General features: G+C 40.0%; 1 protein-coding gene across 2 annotated transcripts in view; it reads left to right on the top strand.

Moving 5' to 3' along the window:
- Nucleotides 1-21,045, top strand: part of CCDC66 (coiled-coil domain containing 66) — a 45,846-nt gene extending 24,801 nt beyond the window's left edge. Inside the window, exons 13-20 of one of the 2 annotated variants that reach the window (XM_083352225.1) lie at nt 3,369-3,516; nt 4,345-4,497; nt 6,848-7,323; nt 12,583-12,617; nt 12,984-13,291; nt 13,906-14,027; nt 15,899-15,998; nt 19,882-21,045. In XM_083352225.1, the coding sequence (XP_083208351.1) occupies nt 3,369-3,516; nt 4,345-4,497; nt 6,848-7,323; nt 12,583-12,617; nt 12,984-13,291; nt 13,906-14,027; nt 15,899-15,998; nt 19,882-20,069 (1,530 nt within the window). In that variant the 3' untranslated portion in view covers nt 20,070-21,045. The remainder of the gene's footprint in view (nt 1-3,368; nt 3,517-4,344; nt 4,498-6,847; nt 7,324-12,582; nt 12,618-12,983; nt 13,292-13,905; nt 14,028-15,898; nt 15,999-19,881) is intronic. The other variant, XM_083352226.1, reaches the window with a different exon arrangement.

Below are 21,045 nucleotides of genomic sequence, written 5' to 3'. Positions count from 1 at the left end.
GGCCCACTTTATCATACAATCTTTAACAAGTTCCGTTTCTGAGTCAATTTCTATCAATGCATTATATATCCTTCTTATATGTGCTTGACCTTGATCTCTAATTTGTTTTACCAAATTTCCATCAGTTATCAAAATACCAACTTTCTGATCTTCTTTCCATCTTGCTTGTAACTGCCCATACTGAAACCAAGTTTCTACTATTTTCCCTTCTTTTAAAATATTATATGGCTTTAATTGCCATACATTCCTTTCCATCCTAAGAATTTCTTTATATGTAATCACATCATGTTTAAATCCCACATTTATATTTTCTATTGCATGTTTAGGTATTGCCCAAATTGGTATTTTATAATTTTACTTATGTCGATATTTTTTCCAAACTCGCAACAGAGCATACCTTAATATATGTGTCTTAAAAACATTATCCACCTTCTTGTCATACAATAAATATGCATGCCAACCAAATAACAAATCATAACCTTCAATATTCAATAATCTCCCTTGTGTTAAATTAAACCAATCACTAATTGATGATAAAGCAGCAGCCTCATAATATAATTTAAAATTGGGCATTTTAAGACCACCTCTTTCACGTACATCTTGCATTAGCTTAAATTTAACTCTTGGTCTTTTCCCTGCCCAAACAAACTTATTAATACCTTTCTGCCGTTCCTCCAAATTTGAATCTTTTTTAAGTATAGGTATCATTTGAAACAAAAATAAAAATTTTGGCAAAACATTCATTTTTACTGCTGCAATTCTTCCCAATAAGGATAATTGTAATTTTTTCCAACTATCTAACTCTTTTTGTATTTTTATTTTTGTATAATTATTTTTGTATAATTTTACATTTGAAGCTGAAAGATATCACATTTTCAGCTTCCAACATTTTAGCATCTAATCTCAAATTATTTTGATTGAGCTCTTCCATGCGATCATCCAGACGCTCAGTAAAGACTGCAAGCCCTTGAAATGCAGCTAAAATGTCTGCTCTTATTTCAGTATTCTTCTCCTCAATAAATTCAGCTATTTGCTGAGATTGTATTTTTAAAGCATCTTGTAAATCTTTTATTGTTAATGCGGGAGCAGGTGCCACAGGGGGAGGCATCAAAGCCTGTAGTGAAGAATGCTGAACTGGTGAGGTACCAGCACTTCTAGGAACTTTAGTTGGTTTAGAAGCCATCTTAACACCTAGTTAATTTCTGTTGCGCACTTTCACTTTCCACACCACTTGCAACTTTTTCTTTCAAAGTAAACAGAGTTAAAGTTCAAGTACCGTATATACTTGAGTATAAGCCGACTCGAGTATAAGCCGAGACCCCCATTTTCACCCCCAAAAACTGGAAAAAGTTCGTGACTCGAGTATAAGCCGATCCACCGTTCTGCTAGCCTCCGCCGCCAGCAGAGGCTCGATCCGCCATTTTGCAAGCCTGAATACACAGGAATACCCTGTGTGGCCGCGGCTCTCAGGGAAGCCCTGGCTGTCCGCTTCCTCGCTCCACGCTGCCATTCGGGGCCCGCGCGTTCCCCGGGCAAATCGCGGCGCCCAGCAGGCGAGGAAACACGCCCGCTCCAGTCCCCCCCCCTTCCCTCAGGAGACGCGAAGCAAGTGACCGCCCGGAGCTTACCGAGGACTTGCGTGCGGCCGAGGCTTCGGTGCTTCCAGGATCGCGCGCACCTCTCCCAAGCCGCCGCCGTCCGGAGACCTGCCGAAGTTTGGGGAGATTTGGGGAGGTGCGTGCGCACCTCCCCAAACCTCCCCAAACGTCAGCAGGTCTCCGGATCTCCGTGCCCTGCCTGCCTGCTTCTTTCCGCAGCGGAAAGAAGCAGGCAGGCAAGGCACGGAGATCCGGAGACCTGCCGACGTTTGGGGAGGTTTGGGGAGGTGCGCGCGCACCTCCCCAAACCTCCCCAAACTTCGGCAGGTCTCCGGACGGCGGTGGCTTGGGAGAGGTGCGCGCAATCCCGGAAGCACCAAAGCCTCGGCCGCGCACAAGTCCTCGGTAAGTTTTTTTTGTTGACTGGAGTATAAGCCGAAGTGGAATTTTTCAGCCCAAAAAGTGGGCTGAAAAATTCGGCTTATACTCAAGTATATACGGTACTTGCTATTTCAATATTCTCCTGCACAGCTCTGCCTGCATCCAGGTGATCCAAAGTTAATTATTGATTGCAGGGATGGTTGCAGCGTCCTGCTCCGCTCCAAAGTCTTGGAGCAGAGGAGTCCCGGAGTCCGGAGCTTATTCAGGCTTCGGGGGGGCTCTCACCCTTCAACCCCCAGAATTTGAACTCTGGTGGTCTAGGGGAGCTCTACCCCTACCTAAACGCTCACCCCCCTCTTCTCCCGAGGAGAGGGTTTCCGAGCTGCAAAACAGCTGATCGTCGCTGTTTTAGCGGCTCGAACGGAAAACAACGGGGCTGACGGCCGAAACGGCCGCCATCGACAGAGCGGAGGTCCCAGATGAGAACTTTCTGTTTATTAAAAACCACAGTGAAGAGAAGGGCTCTGATTCAATGGCTTTGTAGCTCTGAAGATACTTTAGGATAAAGTTTGGTGAAATTGCAGAGATTGGAGAGATTTTTAAAAATTATTAAGAAATCTTCATAGGATTGGGCCAAAATATTGTTTATGCCTGTCTGACAGGTTTCTGTTTAAGCTGGGTTTATTTACTCTCAGGTTGAAGAAATATCAAAGATTAGCTGAAATTGAAAAAATTCCACTTAAGCAGCAAGGTATTCCTGAATTCTTTATTTATGTTTTTGTCCTTGTTTGCTTGTTCAGTGAGGGCTGAGATTAGCAAAGCTAGAATTAAGCCCAAACAAAACTTATCAAAACATTGTGCAACATTCGAGACTTAAAAACAGATGGCAAAAATCTTATTACTACATATGGGCAAGAGAAAGAGATATAGGATTTAAACCCTGGTACTGACTGATAAATATGACTAAATTTCTAGATTCTGTAATAGGTGACGCTTTGTATTATAAAAGCATGTTCCACATTTGTAATAAAAATAACTTTCTTGTTCGATCCTCTTCCTTGAATCATCGGTTGCTAAGCTCATGATGTGTATGTGCATTCATAGAGAGAGGTTTATTGCCGGACCCAGGATAATGCTCTGATATATTTTTCTCATTTAGTTTCTCAGTTCTATTTGTCTCTTTTTCATTTCTAATTGCTATTTACCATCTACTTTTCTTGGCAGCATCGCATTAGAAAAATCTTAAATACTTGTATCTCTTTCAGACACGCATACAGTCTTTTTAAAAAAATCTTATACAAACAGAAACAGATAGTGTTTTAAATAGGTTTAGTATTTATTTTTACAGTATGCTTTTGCTGAGTATCTATACTTTTTTTATTCTATTAGGAAATCATGGCCCTTAAAACAAATGAGTTGTATCAAACAATGCAGAAAGCTCAAGAATTAGCTCAAAGATTAAAGCAAGAGCAGCGAATTAAAGATTTGTCTCAGAAAGGACATGACACTTCAAAACTGCAGAAGAATCTTGGTGGTGGTAAGTATCATACTTAAAAATAATACAGAAATGAATTAAAATACGTTTCTATGTTCCTTGATGTGAGACACATCTTTAGAACATACACTAAAAGATTCCCAAACAGCAGATTTTGGAAAATGTTTTGGAAAATACTTTGAATACAGTCTCTTATTTGTGCTGTATTGTAACTAAATTTAAATACAAGTAAGCAGAATATTAACATTTTTCAGTATAGTACCACCTCACTTTTTCTCAATTTTTTTATTTTAGAATATACTTCTGTATGTTTGTATGGAATTCTTTTATTTTACACATACACTGTTCTTTAAAAAAAAATAAAAGATGAAAATGCTGATCTTTTGTAATCTGTATACCTAGACTGGGCCATCTTTTTGGTTTGAAGAGACCCATTTATTGGCAGATATCGGGGTGATATTTTCATAAGTATGCACAAGTTAATGCACATGCATGTACATGAAATTTCCTTCTTCCTACTCCTCCACCTGCCTTACTAAGTGGTAAAAGAGCTGTGGTGGTACAGTGGTTAGAATGCAGTATTGCAGGCTAATTCTGCTGACTGCCAGCAGTTCGATTCTCACCAGCTCAAGGTTGACTCGCCCTTCCATCATTCCACGGTCACTAAAATGAGGACCCAGATTGTTGGGGGCAATATGCTGACTCTGTAAACTGCTTAGAGAGGGCTATAAAGCACTGTGAAGCAGTATATAAGTCTAAGTGCTATTGCTATTTATGCTAAAAGTATTGACAAAAACAAAGGTTTAAATTCAGCATTAAACTAATGTTAAGTATAGAGTTGGAGTATTCTTTGACTTTTCTTCTCTTTAGGTGATATTACAAAGGAGAATAATTACACTGACTTGAATAGGGTTTTAGAGATTCCTAATCATCCAAAGCACTGTATTGCAGAGACTAATAATGAAACAAATGAGAAAAAGAAAACTAATTTCTCTCCTCAAAAAGACACCGCTGTGCAGACAGGTACATTAATTCATTATACAACTTTTTCTTTGCATATTTCTCCACACTATAATGCTTTGGCAGACTCTTGTTCAGCAATCTTGTTGGGGTTCCCCATTCCCTTTTGCTAAGTGCAGCAGACTCACCCATTTCTGTGATGCCTTTACAGATTTTGTAGCTTGACGAAATCTCTTGCATTTGTTCAGAGTTGGACAGTTTGCTGAGATGACTTGAGGAACACTTCAAGAGATCATCTGAAATTTTCTGAGTTTGTAGAAATTGAAGAAGTAGATAGGGTACCCTTAGCACGAGTTCTTCCTGCTGTGGATTGGATTTGTGCCCCACCTGTCTCCTTTGGGCAGTTGGATAAGGGGTGGTGGCTGAAACCTGTTCACGATAAACTTTTTTTCAAGAGTAGTAGGTACCACCTGCCTTTAAAGCAATTGTGTAGCCCCTCCTGAAGGAGCCATCTCTCAGTCCAGCCACACTGGATCACTTGCACTTCAATCCACTTCCCTCCCTTTTCTTCAATTACAATGGCTCCTAGAGATAACCTGTACCCTTTTCAGCCTGAATACATATCCAGGCCAGATGAGTCCAGAACTGGTTTATTTCAGTGTATAAACTGTCAAAATAGAATGACACAAAGCAGTGTACAGACGATTAAAAATACATCACAGAAATGCATCATAAAAACCAACTGTGAGGGAACTAATAAAAACAAAAGTGTCATATGCAATAATATATCACAATGTGAAATACAGAATATTAAAAAGTACTTAAATAAAACATAAAATATTATATTACTAAGCTGGACTACAAAAAGCCAAGTCCTAAAAGACAAAATGGTCAGGGAGAAGTTTTGAGGCAGAATATATGTAGTCCTCAACACTGAAAAAAGTGACTTATGACCATTTTTCATACTTATGACCATTGCAGCATCCCCATGGACACGTGACTAAAATTCAGACTCTTGGCAACTGACTCATATTTATGACAATTGCAGTGGCCTGGGGTCCTATCATCACCTTTTGTGACCTTCTGACAAGCAAAGTCAATGGAGAAGCCAGTCAATTAACAGCTGTGTTACTAACTTAACAATTGCAATGGTTCACTTAACAACTGTGGCAAAAAAGGTCATAAAATGGGGCAAACCTCACTTGACAAATGTCTGATTTAGCAACAGAAATTTGGGGCTCAGTTGTGGTTGTAAGTAGAGAACTATTTGTACTTGTTCCACAGGACTGATAGCAGAGAGTCCCACAAGATGACATTCTTGGGTAAATGAGACCTGGAGAATATTTTCTGGAATTCTTGTGTTGCTGGCTAGTTTAGAATTTACAATCAGATATCAAAGGAGGAAGATATTAGAGGAGGTGCCAGGACTAATACAAATAGCATTATGTTTATTTAAATTCTCATAATTAATTATTACAGGGCTCCTTCCCAATTGCCATGGTGAGTGCAAGAGATAGAGAGATGATCTCTGGAATTTAACTCACAAAGAGTTTGCTTTCTTTCGGCAAGTTTTATAGCCCTGCAGCCTTTCTTTTCCCCTCTATCCACAGCGTCCGTTTAGTTTACACATCATCAAAAGATGATTACATATTAAAGAGGATTAAGTGCCCAGCAGGCACTGGGCATGTATAACAAGGGAAAAGAGTGAAATAACTAATTGGGGTTTGAGCAGAAAGTTCTGTCTAGCTTACAAGAGTAAATAGAATGAGCTTACTTAAGCAGCCTTACTTCAAGTATTAATTGGAAAATGCAGGTCATTCAAAAGACATATGACAATTGTATGGTTGCTGCACCGTGCCCTTCTGTGACACAGTTTATATGGGTCTGCCATTGGGCTGCTCGGAAACTGCGCTCTGTTCAAAATGCAGTGGCGTGACAGCTGTCAGGAGGAAGCAGGTTCACCAAATATATATTTTGATAGGCTAGAGATTGGTGCCACTGATTTAGACACTACTTCCAAAATGTCTCTCAGATTAGAACATCTGGAGGTTAGCAAATCGCTTCCCCTTGTAAAAAATGTAGGATAGCATTAGTAAGTTATTTTTTTTCCTGGAAGGAAATGTTTCTTTGCCAGTTCTATAAGGTAAACTATGTTAGAATAGATTTATTACCAATATACTGTAACTCTCACTACAGTATCATATTGGAGATGATTTCCATTGGATTTAGTGGTCATGTACTCACCTTGGATAAGGCCACTTTACGAATTTGGATAAACATCCCCAGTTTTAAATTTGTTTACTAATGCTGGGTTTTTTTTTAACTTAGTTGGCATTCAGAGCAAAATGTTTGGAGTAGTGTTAATTATTATGAGTGATGTTTGAAGGAATTATTTAAACTTTCTTTTTGCTAGAGTTTGCAATCACTGATTTTCCCACTGATTCTGAAATTTCCCCTAAACCAGCTGGGGAAGGAAGAATGGACTGCGCATCTCCAGATGTTGCTGTAGAATATATAATGGACTTCAGCAATAAAAGAAGCAAGAAAGAAGCACAATATCTAGATAAAAAGATTTCAGAAAAAGAGAATATTATTAGCAGTTGCAGTCGCAATGAACAGTATTCCCCAAAGCAGAAACATCCCAAGGCAGTGGGAAAAAATGGGAAAAAGGTGGACTGGAACATAAACAAACCTTGCAAAAGATATATTCCGGCCTCTGAGAAATATCCCAGACTCCAGCAAAAGCAGAGGGAAGAAAACAAAGCACAGCGACAATTGGCGCTGCTTCAGTTGGTTGAAAGAAACAGCCCTGGTAACCTTTGCAAGAAAAAAGGTGTTTCTCCAGATAGAGCCCTCTCACCTCACAAGGAAGATGAGGTCAAAAATAAGGTAAGTGCCTTCAAAATGTGAGGATGGCCTAGTCCAGGGGTCCCCAACCCCTGGTCGGTGGACCTGTACCAGGCCGCAGCATGCCAGCAACCAGTCCGCACAAAAGAAGCAATGCCCCATCCGCAGCATGCAGGCAGCACACAAGACCACACACCCTCCGCTCCGCAGAAAAACCTCTCTCCACGAAACCAGTCCCTGGTGCCCAGAAGGTTGGGGACCTCTGGCCTAGTCATAAACCATTGTCTCAGACAAGTATAAATACTTGCAGTAGTGGTGAATTGAATGTCACACATGGAGAAATGGAAATTCAACTGAACTTTTTGGTAACTGAAAACTCAGCTGTAAATAATTGAATTTCACTTTTGAGAAGAATGAAACAACGGAGCTTGTTTTGATGTCGTGGTTAAGGCAGCAGCTAAAAAGTTTGTGAGTTCTAGTTCTGTCTCAGCCATGAAAGCTGGCTAGGTGACTTTGGGCTAGTCACACTCGCTTAGCACAGCCCACCTTATTGGGTTGCTGTTGTGGGGAAAATAGAAAGAGAAAGGATATTATGTATGTTTGCCACCTTGCATTACCTGTGCAGTAATGAAGTCTGGATGAACAATCTAATTAAAAAATATAAATTTCTCTACCACCACACCAACGCCTCTGTTCTCTTCTTCCTCCTCCTCCTCTTCTTATGTATGTAACTACAGTGATTAAAGAAGAAAAAAGAAGAGCCATATATTAATATAATAACATCAATTCAGTCCTTAGATTTAGTAAGCCCAAAAAACATGCATTGCTGCATCTTTTTATTTTTATAATAGAGATTTAAAACCAATAAAGGTATACAACTTGAAGGTGTTCTTTAACATCGGGAATATATTTTTTTCTGCGATCAGTACAGCCAGGGTTCTTAATCAACACATTATTTTCTGTTGAATTTAATTGATTCTTAAGATATGTATTTTATGTTTCTTGAAATTTGGACCCATTGATTTTCTAAAATTGGATATTCCAATTCCTCATTCCACATTTCAATTACCTTCATCATATTCTTGTTTTGAATTAAATTTGATTACTGATTTCACTTCAAGTATAGTATCTCTTAGAGATTTTAGAATTCCAAGTATCTCTGAAACTGAAGTATCTAGATTATATTGTTTAACCAATATGTTTTCATTATATGTATTGCGAAGCAGATACTTTAGCTAAGTTATACTCAGCATAGTCTAAAATCCTGATGTAAGGTATTTATCTCTTGCTTGGCCCTAAACTTTCAGTAAAACAGTCTTCAAATTAGGTTGATTCCTCATCAATTTCTCATGTAATTTGGATGGAAAGTTAGCCACTTAATTTAATACTTTAAACTTAGTTTAACTGACCAAATATATCTGGCAGCTTTCAAAACTGGAAAAGACAATCTCAGTTGTTTTTGTTGTGACACATTTCCTTTTATTCAAGCCCAAAGTGGGTAATATTGGTGGGGGGGACATTCTCATAGGCTTTAAAATAAAGGTCTAACTTTAAAGTGTAAAGTCTGAAAATTTAATTCATCAGCATCCTGGGACAATTTAGCCAAAGAAATTAGAGCATATTGATTTGCTATTAGAATATTTATTTATTTATTTGCTTGCTTGCTTACTTACTTACTTACATTGAATTAATAGTGGAATCTCTAAAACTCTGCATCCGTCTAGAGGTGCAGTGGGCTTTTGGTTAACCACCATTCAAATCTGCTCATCCTCCGGGGATGAGGGTGATCAGGCCCCTGAGCTCAGGTTGGTCTATTTTAATGCTAGATCCGTAGTTAACAAAGCTCCCCTCATCCGTGATCTGATCGAGGAGGAATGTGCGGATCTAGCGTGCATCACGGAAACTTGGTTGGGTTCGGAGGGAGGGGTGCCTCTCACCGAGTTATGCCCGCCAGGTTTCCGGGTGCTGCACCAGCCACGGGCTCAGGGCAGGGGTGGTGGGGTGGCAGTGGTTATTCGGGAGACTTTGTGTCCCCGGGAGGCCACCATTGTCCAGATGGCCGGGAGTGAATCCCTCCTCTTGAGATGTGGTCCTCGGGTTCAGTTGGGCTTGTTGCTCACATACCTGGCGCCCAGCTGTGTGGCAACAGCCCTGCCTGAGCTGCTCGACACCCTCTCAGGGTTGGCGGTGGAGTTCCCCAGGCTTATTGTCCTGGGTGACTTCAACCTGCCATCACTGGGGGGGTCGTCGGAGTTAGCTCGGGAGTTCATGGCTTCCATGACAGCCATGGGCCTGACCCAGGTTATTGAGGGCCCTACTCACGAGGGGGATCATACTCTCGACCTGGTGTTCCTGTCTGGACAGTGGTTGGATGATCTGGGAGGGGGTTCTCCGTCCATCACCCCTCTGTCGTGGTCAGATCATCACCTCCTGAGGCTGGTTTTCCGTCATGCCATCCCCCGCCGCTGGGCGGCGGAACCGACCAGGTGGTTCCGCCCCAGGCGCCTAATGGACCCGGACCGGTTCCAGAGGGCGCTTGGGCCGATACCTATCACCCTTACCCACAGCCCAGTCGATGCTCTGGTGGAGGCCTGGGAAACGGCTGCCACCAGGGCACTCGACTGTGTTGTACCCATGCGACCTCTGACTCGGCGCAGATCCCGTTGGGCTCCATGGTTCTCTGTGGAGCTCCGGGAGATGAAGCGTCGGAGACGAGGTCTAGAGAGCGGTTGGAGATCCAGCCGATCCGAATCCGACCGATTGCAGTTAAGAACCTTCATAAGGTCTTATCTTGCGGCGATAAGGACGGCGAAGTCTAACTACTTTGCTGCCCTTATCGCGTCCGCAGATAATCGCCCGGCCGCCCTGTTTAGGGTGACTCGCTCCCTCCTTAACCAGGAGGTGAGGGAGGATCCCTTGCAGGGACGAGCCGAGGAGTTTAGTCAGCATCTGACGGACAAAATCGCTCGGATCCGGACCGGCTTGGACTCTGACTGGGCAGAGTCTCATGTGGAGGAATCAGGCGGTCTTGAGCACGTTATCTGGACTGAGTTCGACCCTGTTTCCCCTGATGATGTGGACAGGATCATGGGGAGACTGAGCTCCACCACCTGTTTGTTGGATCCGTGCCCCTCCTGGCTAGCTTATGCGGCTCGGGAGGGAACACGAGGCTGGTTCCATGCAGTAATAACTGCTTCTTTGAAGGAGGGTGTCTTCCCTGCCGCCTTGAAGGAGGCGGTGGTGAGACCCCTCCTCAAGAAGCCTGCTTTGGACCCGGCTGTTTTAAACAACTATCGTCCAGTCTCCAACCTTCGCTTCCTGGCGAAGGTTGTTGAGAGTGTGGTGGCGCATCAGCTCCCTCTGTTCCTGGAGGAAACTGATTATCTGGACCCGTACCAATCGGGCTTCAGGCCCGGACACAGCACGGAGACGGCATTGGTCGCGCTGGTGAATGATCTCTGGAGGGCTAGGGACAGGGGTTGCTCCTCTGTCCTGGTCCTATTAGATCTCTCAGCGGCCTTCGATACCATCGACCATGGTATCCTGCTGCGGCGTCTCAGGGGGTTGGGAGTGGGAGGCACCGTCCTACGGTGGTTCTCCTCCTACCTCCAGGGCCGCTCGCAGTCGGTGTTGACAGGAGGGCAGAGATCCGCCCCGAGGTCTCTCATTTGTGGAGTCCCTCAGGGGTCGGTTCTCTCGCCCCTCCTGTTCAACATCTACATGAAGCCGCTGGGCGAGATCATTCGTGGTTTTGGGGTGGGGTATCACCAGTACGCTGATGATACCCAACTTTTTCTTTCCACCCCGAACCAACCCAGTGATGCCCTCTCCGTGATGTCCCGGTGCCTGGAGGCGGTTCAGGTCTGGATGGGGAGAAACAGGCTTCGTCTCAATCCCGCCAAGACTGAGTGGCTGTGCATATCGGCGTCTCGGGTTAACCAAGTTATTCCATCTTTAACGATGGGGGGTGAGGTGTTACCCCCCGTTGATAGGGCTCGCAACTTGGGCGTCCTCCTGGACTCACGGCTCAATTTTGAAGATCACATAGGAGCCGTGACCAGGGGGGCTTTTGCACAGGTTCGCCTGGTGCGCCAGTTGCGTCCCTATCTGGACCGAGACGCCCTACGCACAGTCACTCATGCGCTTGTGACCTCCCGTTTGGACTACTGTAACGCTCTCTACATGGGGCTGCCCTTGAAGACCACTCGGAGGCTTCAACTGGTGCAGAATGCGGCCGCGCGAGTTGTAATGGGGGTCTCCCGATACTCCCATGTAACACCTCTACTCCGCGAGCTGCATTGGCTTCCGGTTGCCCTCCGGGTGAAATTCAAGGTGCTGGTTATCACCTATAAAGCCCTACATGGCCTGGGTCCGGGTTATTTGAGGGAACACCTGCTGCCGGCATCAAACGCCCTTCGCCCAGTGCGCTCTCACAGGGAGGGTCTGCTCAGGGTTCCGCCGGTGAGAGATTGCCGGCGGGTGACACCCAGGGATAGGGCCTTCTCAGTGGGAGCGCCTGCCCTCTGGAACCAGCTGCCGGTAGAGTTGAGGACTGCTCCCGACCTCCGATCATTCCGCCGGGGCCTGAAGACCTGGCTCTTTGAGCTCTCGGGCCCAGGCTGAGGAGAAAATTTTAACTGGGGTTTTAATGTACAGGGTGATTTAATGCTTTTTAATTGGTTTTAACTTTTGTATGTTTTGATTTTTAATTCCCTGTAAACCGCCCTGAGTCCTCAGGGAAAGGGCGGTATACAAATGCAAATATTAAATTAAATTAATTAAATTAAATTAATGACTAGTCAGAGTTCCGGCCATTACAGTGTCCCACAGTCATATGGTTGTCATTGGCAACCATCTTTGCCAGTTTCTGGCAAGCAAGCTCAATAGTGAAGTCAGTAGGAGATTGCAAATGGCAGTTACATGACAACCTTGCTTAACAATGTGGAATGATTTTCTTAATGGCAGCCAGGATTCTTTTTGCTAAGCAGTGCAGTCACATGACATCATTCTTTGCGACTGTTTCCTTTAGTGACTGCAATTCCATTTCCAGTTGCCATCATTAACTGAGTATTACCTGTAGAGACCTAATTTGTCCCAGATTCCCAAGAATACATTCAGTATAAATAAATGTAAATTTATCCATCTCATTCCCTGCAGCATAGCTATTAGCAGATTACTAAAAAAAATAAGGGTAAGATCAAATATAACAAGTAGATCAAGAACATTCTATTTCAGAAGGTAAAATAAGTGTCCGTTATAGAATACAGTGTGGTGAAAATAACTATTTTGGTCTTATTTTAGGAAGAACAATTTTCAAAAAAAATATTTGAACAAAGGTAGGTATTAGCATGTCTTTCTCTAATAAAGTATTGATTTTGTGTGTATGTTTACATATGTCAAGTTCTCAAATGTTATGGCATTGTATTTAAAAGTAAAATTAGCATAAAGTTTTAGCAATTCCTATTAGAGAAAAAATTTGCACTGAAAAATCAAATGTACATGAGTTTGTTATATCAAATATCGAACAACTTCATCTTCACTCATAGCTCCTTTGAATTACCCTTAAACAAAATAAAACTCTTTGTGTGGAAGGAGATCTACATTTTCAAGACTGCATTTAAATATAAACAGAAATTAATAATAAAATGAAGAAAGCTCTGGTTGAGACTATTTTTTGCAGCTGAATTGTTTGTTTTAAACAGATCTGACTCCCCACCTGTTCCAGCAGTTAAAAACAAATTACAGCAACAACTAAAGACTTCTGATTTCCCAGATCTTAACAGCAAAAATGGTAGCCCAAAGAGTATTTCTACAGATCAGCATGGGAGTGAAAAGCCTCTTCCAAATGCCGAAGCTGAAAGACCTCCTTCATCTCATTTTGTTCCTTATGTGCGAACAAATGAAGTATATTACCTTGATCCAGATGCACCCTTGACTAGGCCCTCCACGCATGAGCCACAATACCAAGAGCTGAACGGTACTGCAGTAGAGAGTTCAAGAAACACTTATGGTTATTGAATATTTCACCATTAACCTCCATTTAAAGTTTTTACTGCTTGTTCTAAAGTGTTGTTTTAATTCAGTACTGAACAAAATGAAATATTTGTTTAAGAGAAAATCATTAATTTTAAAACTATCAATCTAAACATAAATTTATTCTATTTGTAATCAGATCTTCAAGGCAAAAATTTATCCATAGGGTCACTAACAGTTAACCACATAGATCTCACGTTGAGCCTTGGTGGTGCAATGGCTAAAATGCAGTATTGCAAGCTAATTCTGCCCACTGCCAGGAGTTCAATCCTGACCAACTCATGGTTAACTCAGCCTTCCATCCTTCTGAGGTTGGTAAAATGAGGACCCAGATTGTTGGGGCAATATGCTTAGAGAGGGGTGTAAAGCACTATAAAGCTGTATATAAGTTTAAGTTGTATCCATGAATGTAGAAAACTACTTCTATGAAACTATATTTTGAAATTGGCTAAAGGTAAATTCTTCAGAAGGCTATATATGCATTCTCTTCCACACATATGTCAAGCTAAGACACATCATAATTTATTCATGCACAATATTAAAAATAACACTGTTTACAGTACAATTAATTGTATCTATATTTATCTTTAGATACTTACCATAAACCACGGCAGGTTTTTAGCTCTGATCACATAAGGGATCCTCTTTTTAAGCCTAATACGGTGAGAGACAGGCAGCAAGCCATACTCAAAGGACTTTCAGAGCTGCGACAGGTAATAGTTGACTTCAGTGTAGTAAAGTTGCTGTTGAATTTTTCATAAACTCCACTGGTATTGCATCATTTACCATTGATCATTTGTGTTGAATTTTTCACTCTCAAGATTACATTCTACCTGCACTGTTTCCATCTTGTAAAAAGACAAAAAAGTTTCATTAAACATATTGCAGTGTTGTTTATATGTAATGTACTTCTACATAATTCTCATATATTCTGCTTCTGATGAACGTTTCTAAAGCTTTCATAAAAATATGAAATATTTAATGATGATGATGATTATAACAACAACAATAATAAAGTTGGAAGGGACTTGGAGCTCTTCTAGTCCAGTCTCCTGCTCAGGCAGGAAACCCTATACCATTTCAGACAAATGGTTGTCCAGTCTGTTCTTAAAAACTTCCAGTGTTGGAGCATTCACAACTTCTAGAGGCAGGTTGTTTCACCGATTAATTGTTCTAACTCATTTAGAGTCACGCAAATTGGGAGGAAAATTGCTTCAAACTACGGGACATAACAGAAGTGTTCTGTTTTTTTATTTATAATCATATTTCTACATCTATATTTATCTATTCTACATCTATATTTATTTATATGATTTAACTGCAAAAATCATTTATAGCTAAGGGGAGACTGAATTCCATAGCATATTTTCTAGGAGACAGACACCAGATTTACAACCATTCTTCTATGATTAGAAAACTTTTTTGCGCTACATACTTACAAATATAATCCTAAAACTATGCAGTGTCCTTTGTCCCCAAAACTGGTAGAAATTCCTTCTACAAATTTCCTTTCCCTCTTGTTATGAGTTAGTTTTCTTGAATAAAAAAGAAACTATAATTATGTTCATCTTTAGCTCTCCCAGTTTTGCATCAGCCACAATCCTCTTGCCTCTCTAGTTGATTAATACAGTAGTCAAGTCCTAGGAAAAAACTCCAATCTTTCTGACATTTTGTAGGAATGTTGTTGTTGTTAGCTGTGAAGTCGTGTCCGACCCATCGCGACCCTATGGACAATGTTCCTCCAGGCCTTCCTGTCCTCTACCATCTTCTGGAGTCCATTTAAGCTCACGCCTACTTCTTCAGTGACTCCATCCAGCCACCTCATTCTCTGTCGTCCCCTTCTTCTATTGCCCTCAGTCTTTCCCAGCATTAGGCTCTTCTCCAGTGAGTCCTTCCTTCTCATTAGGTGGCCAAAGTATTTGAGTTTTAGCTTCAGGATCTGGCCTTCTAAAGAGCAGTCAGGGTTGATCTCCTCTAGGACTGACCAGTTTGATCGCCTTGCAGTCCAAGGGACTCGCAGGAGTCTTCTCCAGCACCATACTTCAAAGGCCTCAATTCTTTGGCGCTCAGCCTTTCTTATGGTCCAACTTTCACTGCCATACATTGCAACTGGGAAGACCATAGCCTTGACTATATGCACTTTTGTTGACAGGGTGATGTCTCTGCTTTTTAGTGTGCTGTCTAGATTTGCCATGGCTTTCCTCCCGAGGAGCAAGCATCTTTTAATTTCTTGGCTACAGTCCCCATCTGCAGTGATCTTGGAGCCCAGGAAAATAAAATCTGTCACTACCTCCATGAGAGGGCCGGATGCCATGATCTTGGTTTTCTTAATGTTAAGTTTCAACCCAACTTAGGAATAGAACTATAGTAATGTCTTCCACTTCTTCTAAAAGTTCTTGTATTACATGTAACACTTTATGCTTTCTAAATGTTTAATATATGAAGTAATTTCCATTTTAAACATTGTTTCTGTTCTTTAATGTTGAAAAATATTTGTATAATAAAGGTGATATTCAAAATGATACATTATATGTCCCTTCATTTAGGAGAATATCACTATTCTTACTATTATTGTTCATTGCAGTCAGCCAGATGTTTAGACTGGACTTGGCCTTTTTATCCACCTATCAAGTCTTTCCCAAGGACCTTGAATAGGCAGATGTTCTTGTTTGATGGTGTTAAAGGTATTGCCAGGTCTTGCCATCTGCTTTGGCTGCTATTATTTTTAATGTACCAGACATATAATACTTTGCTTTGCCATGTCTCTTTTCTATTCTTCATTTGGTCTTTCTTGTAGGCCAGTTTGGACTCTCCAGTATGCAGTAAGACTTCATGATGTGCTAGGTTCAGTGCATCTTCTTCACTGTCCTTCAGATATTCTTCCAATGTCATTATTATATTTTAATTAATAACTAGCATTAATCCTTTTAAAAAGCCTTTTAAAAATGAGTTTACATTACTCTTCTAATAAATATAACTCCCTCTAGTCAGCTGCAACTTGCAGTGCCTTCCAGAATACCCATTTATGATGGCAAGTAGAAATGTTATTGGCAAGTGGAAATAATCCAGAGCAGAAGGCAGCAACTAATATATTTGAAGCTGCTTCTGTTACATACACTTTCCAGAAATGGTGTAGATCATTTATTATTTGAGATGTTTTAGTTTCCTGTATACATTAGATTGACTATGAAGCATGGCAGAAATAGTACCAGTTGCTGTTAGGGTGATTTTACCATCCAATTGTTGTTTAGCTGTTTTGATGGCATCCATTCATTAAAGCTGCTCGGGCTTTTCATGTTGAAAAAAGTTTGAAGAAACTATATATTTATGTCCAGGTTTCCATCACCTATTCCTATGTCTATTGTTTCACCTCTATATTTGTAAATCATCTTAATGTAGAAAAAATAGACTTGGTTACCAGTCTTAACCTAGTTCTTCTGTTTTTTGCATTGCTTACCTCAAAAGGAAATAAGGGGAGGGATGGAGGGATGGATGGAGTTACTTTTATATCCTCTTTAATACTTCTATATTTTTGTCCATACCATTTAGCAGCATAATCATTCTAGTTATTTATTTCTTATCTATAAATAGTCTTATTATTCTGTCTTAAGTATTTATGTTACTATTGTTCATGTATCTGGGAAAGATAAATTCCAAATGTGGCTAATGGAAATGTTTTACAGTGGTAAGAGTATTCATTGGATCTATTCCTTTTTTCAGTGTAGGAAAATCAATTAAAGCATTCCTGACAGATGATAGTCCAGTCTCTGTTTCAGCACATCTCATAAAGAGGAATGTACCACCTCATAGTTGGTTCTCCTGTCCAACTACTGTGGCCAGTAGATTATTTTCTAACATTCATTGAGAACTTAAATCCTTAATTCTGTGCCCTGCATGCTAGGATGATTGGGGACAGGGTTTCACCTTCTTCTTTATGGCATCCTTTCAGGTATTTGATGTGCTACCATATCCCACCTCAAGGCTAAACACGTCCAGCTCTTTCAATCATAGGAATATTTTCAACAATGAATACCTTCAGCGTTCTTTGAACCAGTCTGCAGTTTGGAAGTTTTATTTTTGCTGGTGGCAACTAAAATTGCATTTGTCCTTGTTGCAACCATATTACATTATTGATTCTTAAATTGGTTGGAATCAACTATGATTCTAAATTAGATTCTAAGTTCAGACATCCTAATGCCAAGGTGAGAAAATTCCAGATGTTTGTAACTTGGGAAAGTTACACACATTTCCAAAGTGAATATGTTTCATGTTTCTATTTAATTTCATTCTTCTCTCCCCTTTTTTAATACAGCTGGAAATTGGATAATCCCTCCAACTCTTCATGCAGAACATTATGTAAAAATAGTGAATAGTGTTGCATTCTAATCAACTCCTTCTCTGAACTGATTATGAACCACTAATTATTACTGAATGATTTTTGAATAAGCTGCATATTCTTTGAACACATATTTTCAATCTGTATTTTCATTAAGTAACTAATACCATGATTTCTTTTTCTTTGTTGTTTTGAACATATCTGAAGAATCTTTTTGTCATTCTTGGTACAATCCAAACTCATTAGTGTTCGTCTTTCTTATACATCTGTACTGTTAGTAGTAACAAGTCTCTTATTTCGTAACCTCCGAATTTCTTCCCATTGTCTAATGTTTTCAGATCTTCATAAACCTTTTTGTTAACCAATCTGGCCTCCATTTTTTCTTCACTGAATTCACTTGCAGTTGGGTTTTAAGAATTTTTTTTAGGAACTCATACCAATTTGTAACAGATGCAAAACTAGGAGAGCTAAAGGTGGATAATATATCTATAGTTTTTTTATTCAAGATCAACTCTTAACAAGATGGAAAGAAAATGTATGAAACCAATCCCCTATCTGCCACTTGAGATGACCATTTCATTTTGCCTAACCATTCTTTATTATTAAATTAATGTCGTCTTTCTTACTTCTTTGGAAATGTCTAGTGGATGTATTTTAAAACTTAGCAATAGTCTAACTTTGAAAAATCTACATTTGTAACGGCTGCATTCACATAACACATCAAGCCATGGTCCCATCCTAATCTGTAATTGAACCCTTAACTTAATTGTTGAATATCTATTTCATATCCATGGCAAAAAGTGTATCAGGAAAAGATGGAAAAATGCAATTAGTCTTGCAGAAGAATGGATTCATGACCAACCTCTAGACTTATATTTGTATCATCTTATTGGAAGATATTACCAACCAGGGAGTTTGGGGATCCAGTTATAGGTAGTCTACATCTGTCCATTTCTTTAGAAGTCATCTGCTTAAAGGCCTCCCAGATAACCTTGCAAGATATGTTCGTCACCTCTCTATGGGACCTGTCCAGCTGGGATCAAATTCTGAGCAGATTTAAATGATCTTATCTTCCAGATGTCTAGAAAATTCCTCATAGCCTCCCTGTTCTTCCTAGTTATGTTCACTCAGTAGGATCTTTAAAAGGGCTGCTGGGTACAATTCTGCAGATGTAGTAACACGTTTTTCACTGGGCTCATCAATATTTAGGCTGAAAGTTGAGCTCTTCCTGATTGGTGTGATTAATTGTCCGCCAGCATTTTTCTGGGTGTTTCCTCTGCTACTTCAGAGCTTTCTATTCACCAAGGAGTTCCCTTGGAGAGCTGGGAGAGGCCACTTAGCACAATCTTGTCCAAGACCACTAATGCCCTTTTTTCCCAGTGGGCAACAGAAATCTTAGCTGGACTGCCCATTAGAGCTTTGGGAAGATTCTCAATCACTCTTTGAAAATCAAGTAATTCTTCAAATGGGATCTCCTTGTGGAAGTTGGTAGCACCAGTCAGTTCCAAAGCAATCAGAGCACGATCCAGCTATGACAAGGACAGGTGTTAAAATCAATAGTTTTCAACAAACCAGGTAGGGATGCTGTTATAGTAGAGCAGTCCCAACCTGTCTCTGGAGTTCAACTTAATGTTAACAAGGTATTATATAGTTATCTGCAAGACAGTGCTCCTAAGTGCTGTATCCTGAATGGCAATAGCTATTCCAACTGAAATCCAGATGTTCATTATCTCAGAGATAAATTATCTGCCTTTCATTTAGGCCTAATAAAACCACGCCCACCTCATTCATGGCAATGGGGAAAATGTCCCAATACATTGTGCAATGTCACGTGATGTCATGAGTTTGACATGCCTGATTTAGGCTCTGTAATTAAATGTGCAGTGAAAAGGGATCTTGATCAAGTTGTTTTGTTATAGTAAATATTTGTATAGAAATATGCAAGCTACTTTGTTAGGGATATCGAGATAATTAGACATAGGTGTAATTTTATTTTCCAGGAAAAGCACCTGATCTTTAAATTTCATTGCCATCGTTTTCTACATGACTGAAGAATTTACTTCCTAACAAAGCAAATATTTTAAAATCTGTTTAGCATAAACAGAATGTAATTGATAACTTTTCTAGGGTAACTATTATTACAGGTATCTCCTGTAGGTCAGGTGTAGATTTATCATTGTTGTTTAAAATTGTTCAGTGTTTTGTAAAAGCATATTCGTTTATCTTTCCAGGGGCTCCTTCAGAAGCAGAAAGAATTGGAGACGTGCTTTATTCCAAGTCTTATGACTCAAGAAGAAAACTTTATTTTACCGCTTTAAGAATTTCAGCTATGATGAATGGACTTTTTGCTGTGTTGGCACTTTATACTGTAATTATGAACCAAGTTTGTAGAATATGGACTTTTGTATATTTGGGATAAACTTTCAGTAATGAATTTTATTTCACATGAAACTGTATGATAATGTGATCTGTTTACACAGTATTTGTATAACTAATTTATGTATTTAGCATGAGAAATAAAATACTTGAATTGTCAATACCCATGGCTACTGTGTTGCATTTTAATTGACAATGTAAGCAGCAATTCAAATACATCAACCCATGTTTAAAAGCTGTTCCTATAAAGAAATTACTTAAATAATTTTAAACATACAGCAGTTTTGCATTTATAGGGAATTAATAAGCAGGAGTATAAAGAACTCCCAGACTGTGACCTATATGCACAGAACCATGATGAATGCCAAGTAATTATTTTACATTAAAATGTTAAGACCACTTTATAAACATTTTACATGTGCCATGCTTTACACATTTTTAAAATGAGTTGTGAAACATGATTCTACAAACAGAAATCCAATTCAATTTTAATTAAAATGGGCTCTACTAAAGGTAATCTCAGAATTTAGAAAACATGCCCAATAATGCCAATAATTAGAACATGCTGTTGAGTGTTTGCAAAGTTTAGAAGATAATCCTATCTTCCACTGTAATATAGGGGTTCTTTTGTTTTTTGTTTAGGCAGTAAAAGATTATTTTCTAATTTGGTTATTTTAGCTGTTTGCCAAACTATTTATTTTGATTGTGATGATAGAAATATCAAAGCTGCCTCATTTAAAAAAAGGGACAAAAATTATGTCCATTATTAAGGCACTTACTAACCTGTCAAGGTAATGATTTAAAAGCTAACCAGGTTGTGTAATGTAAGATGTAATGATGGGAATGACTCAGCAGGGTCTGTGTCTGTTTAAGAGCCTTTGTATAAAAGAGAAGGTTCCACTGATGTGTTCTTTCTGTTTCCTACTGTAATTGAGGTTTTTTGGATCCTGCTGTATTAGCGCGTGTATGTATTTTGCTCCTGATGTATGATATTGTAGATAATGTAAGATAAACCACAA

This window comes from Vipera ursinii, assembly GCF_947247035.1.
Source record: "Vipera ursinii genome assembly, chromosome: 2".
In the NCBI taxonomy this organism is placed as follows: Eukaryota; Metazoa; Chordata; class Lepidosauria; order Squamata; family Viperidae; genus Vipera; species Vipera ursinii.
Note: the sequence above shows the minus strand (reverse complement) of the source record. Positions and strands in the feature narration are given on the sequence as shown.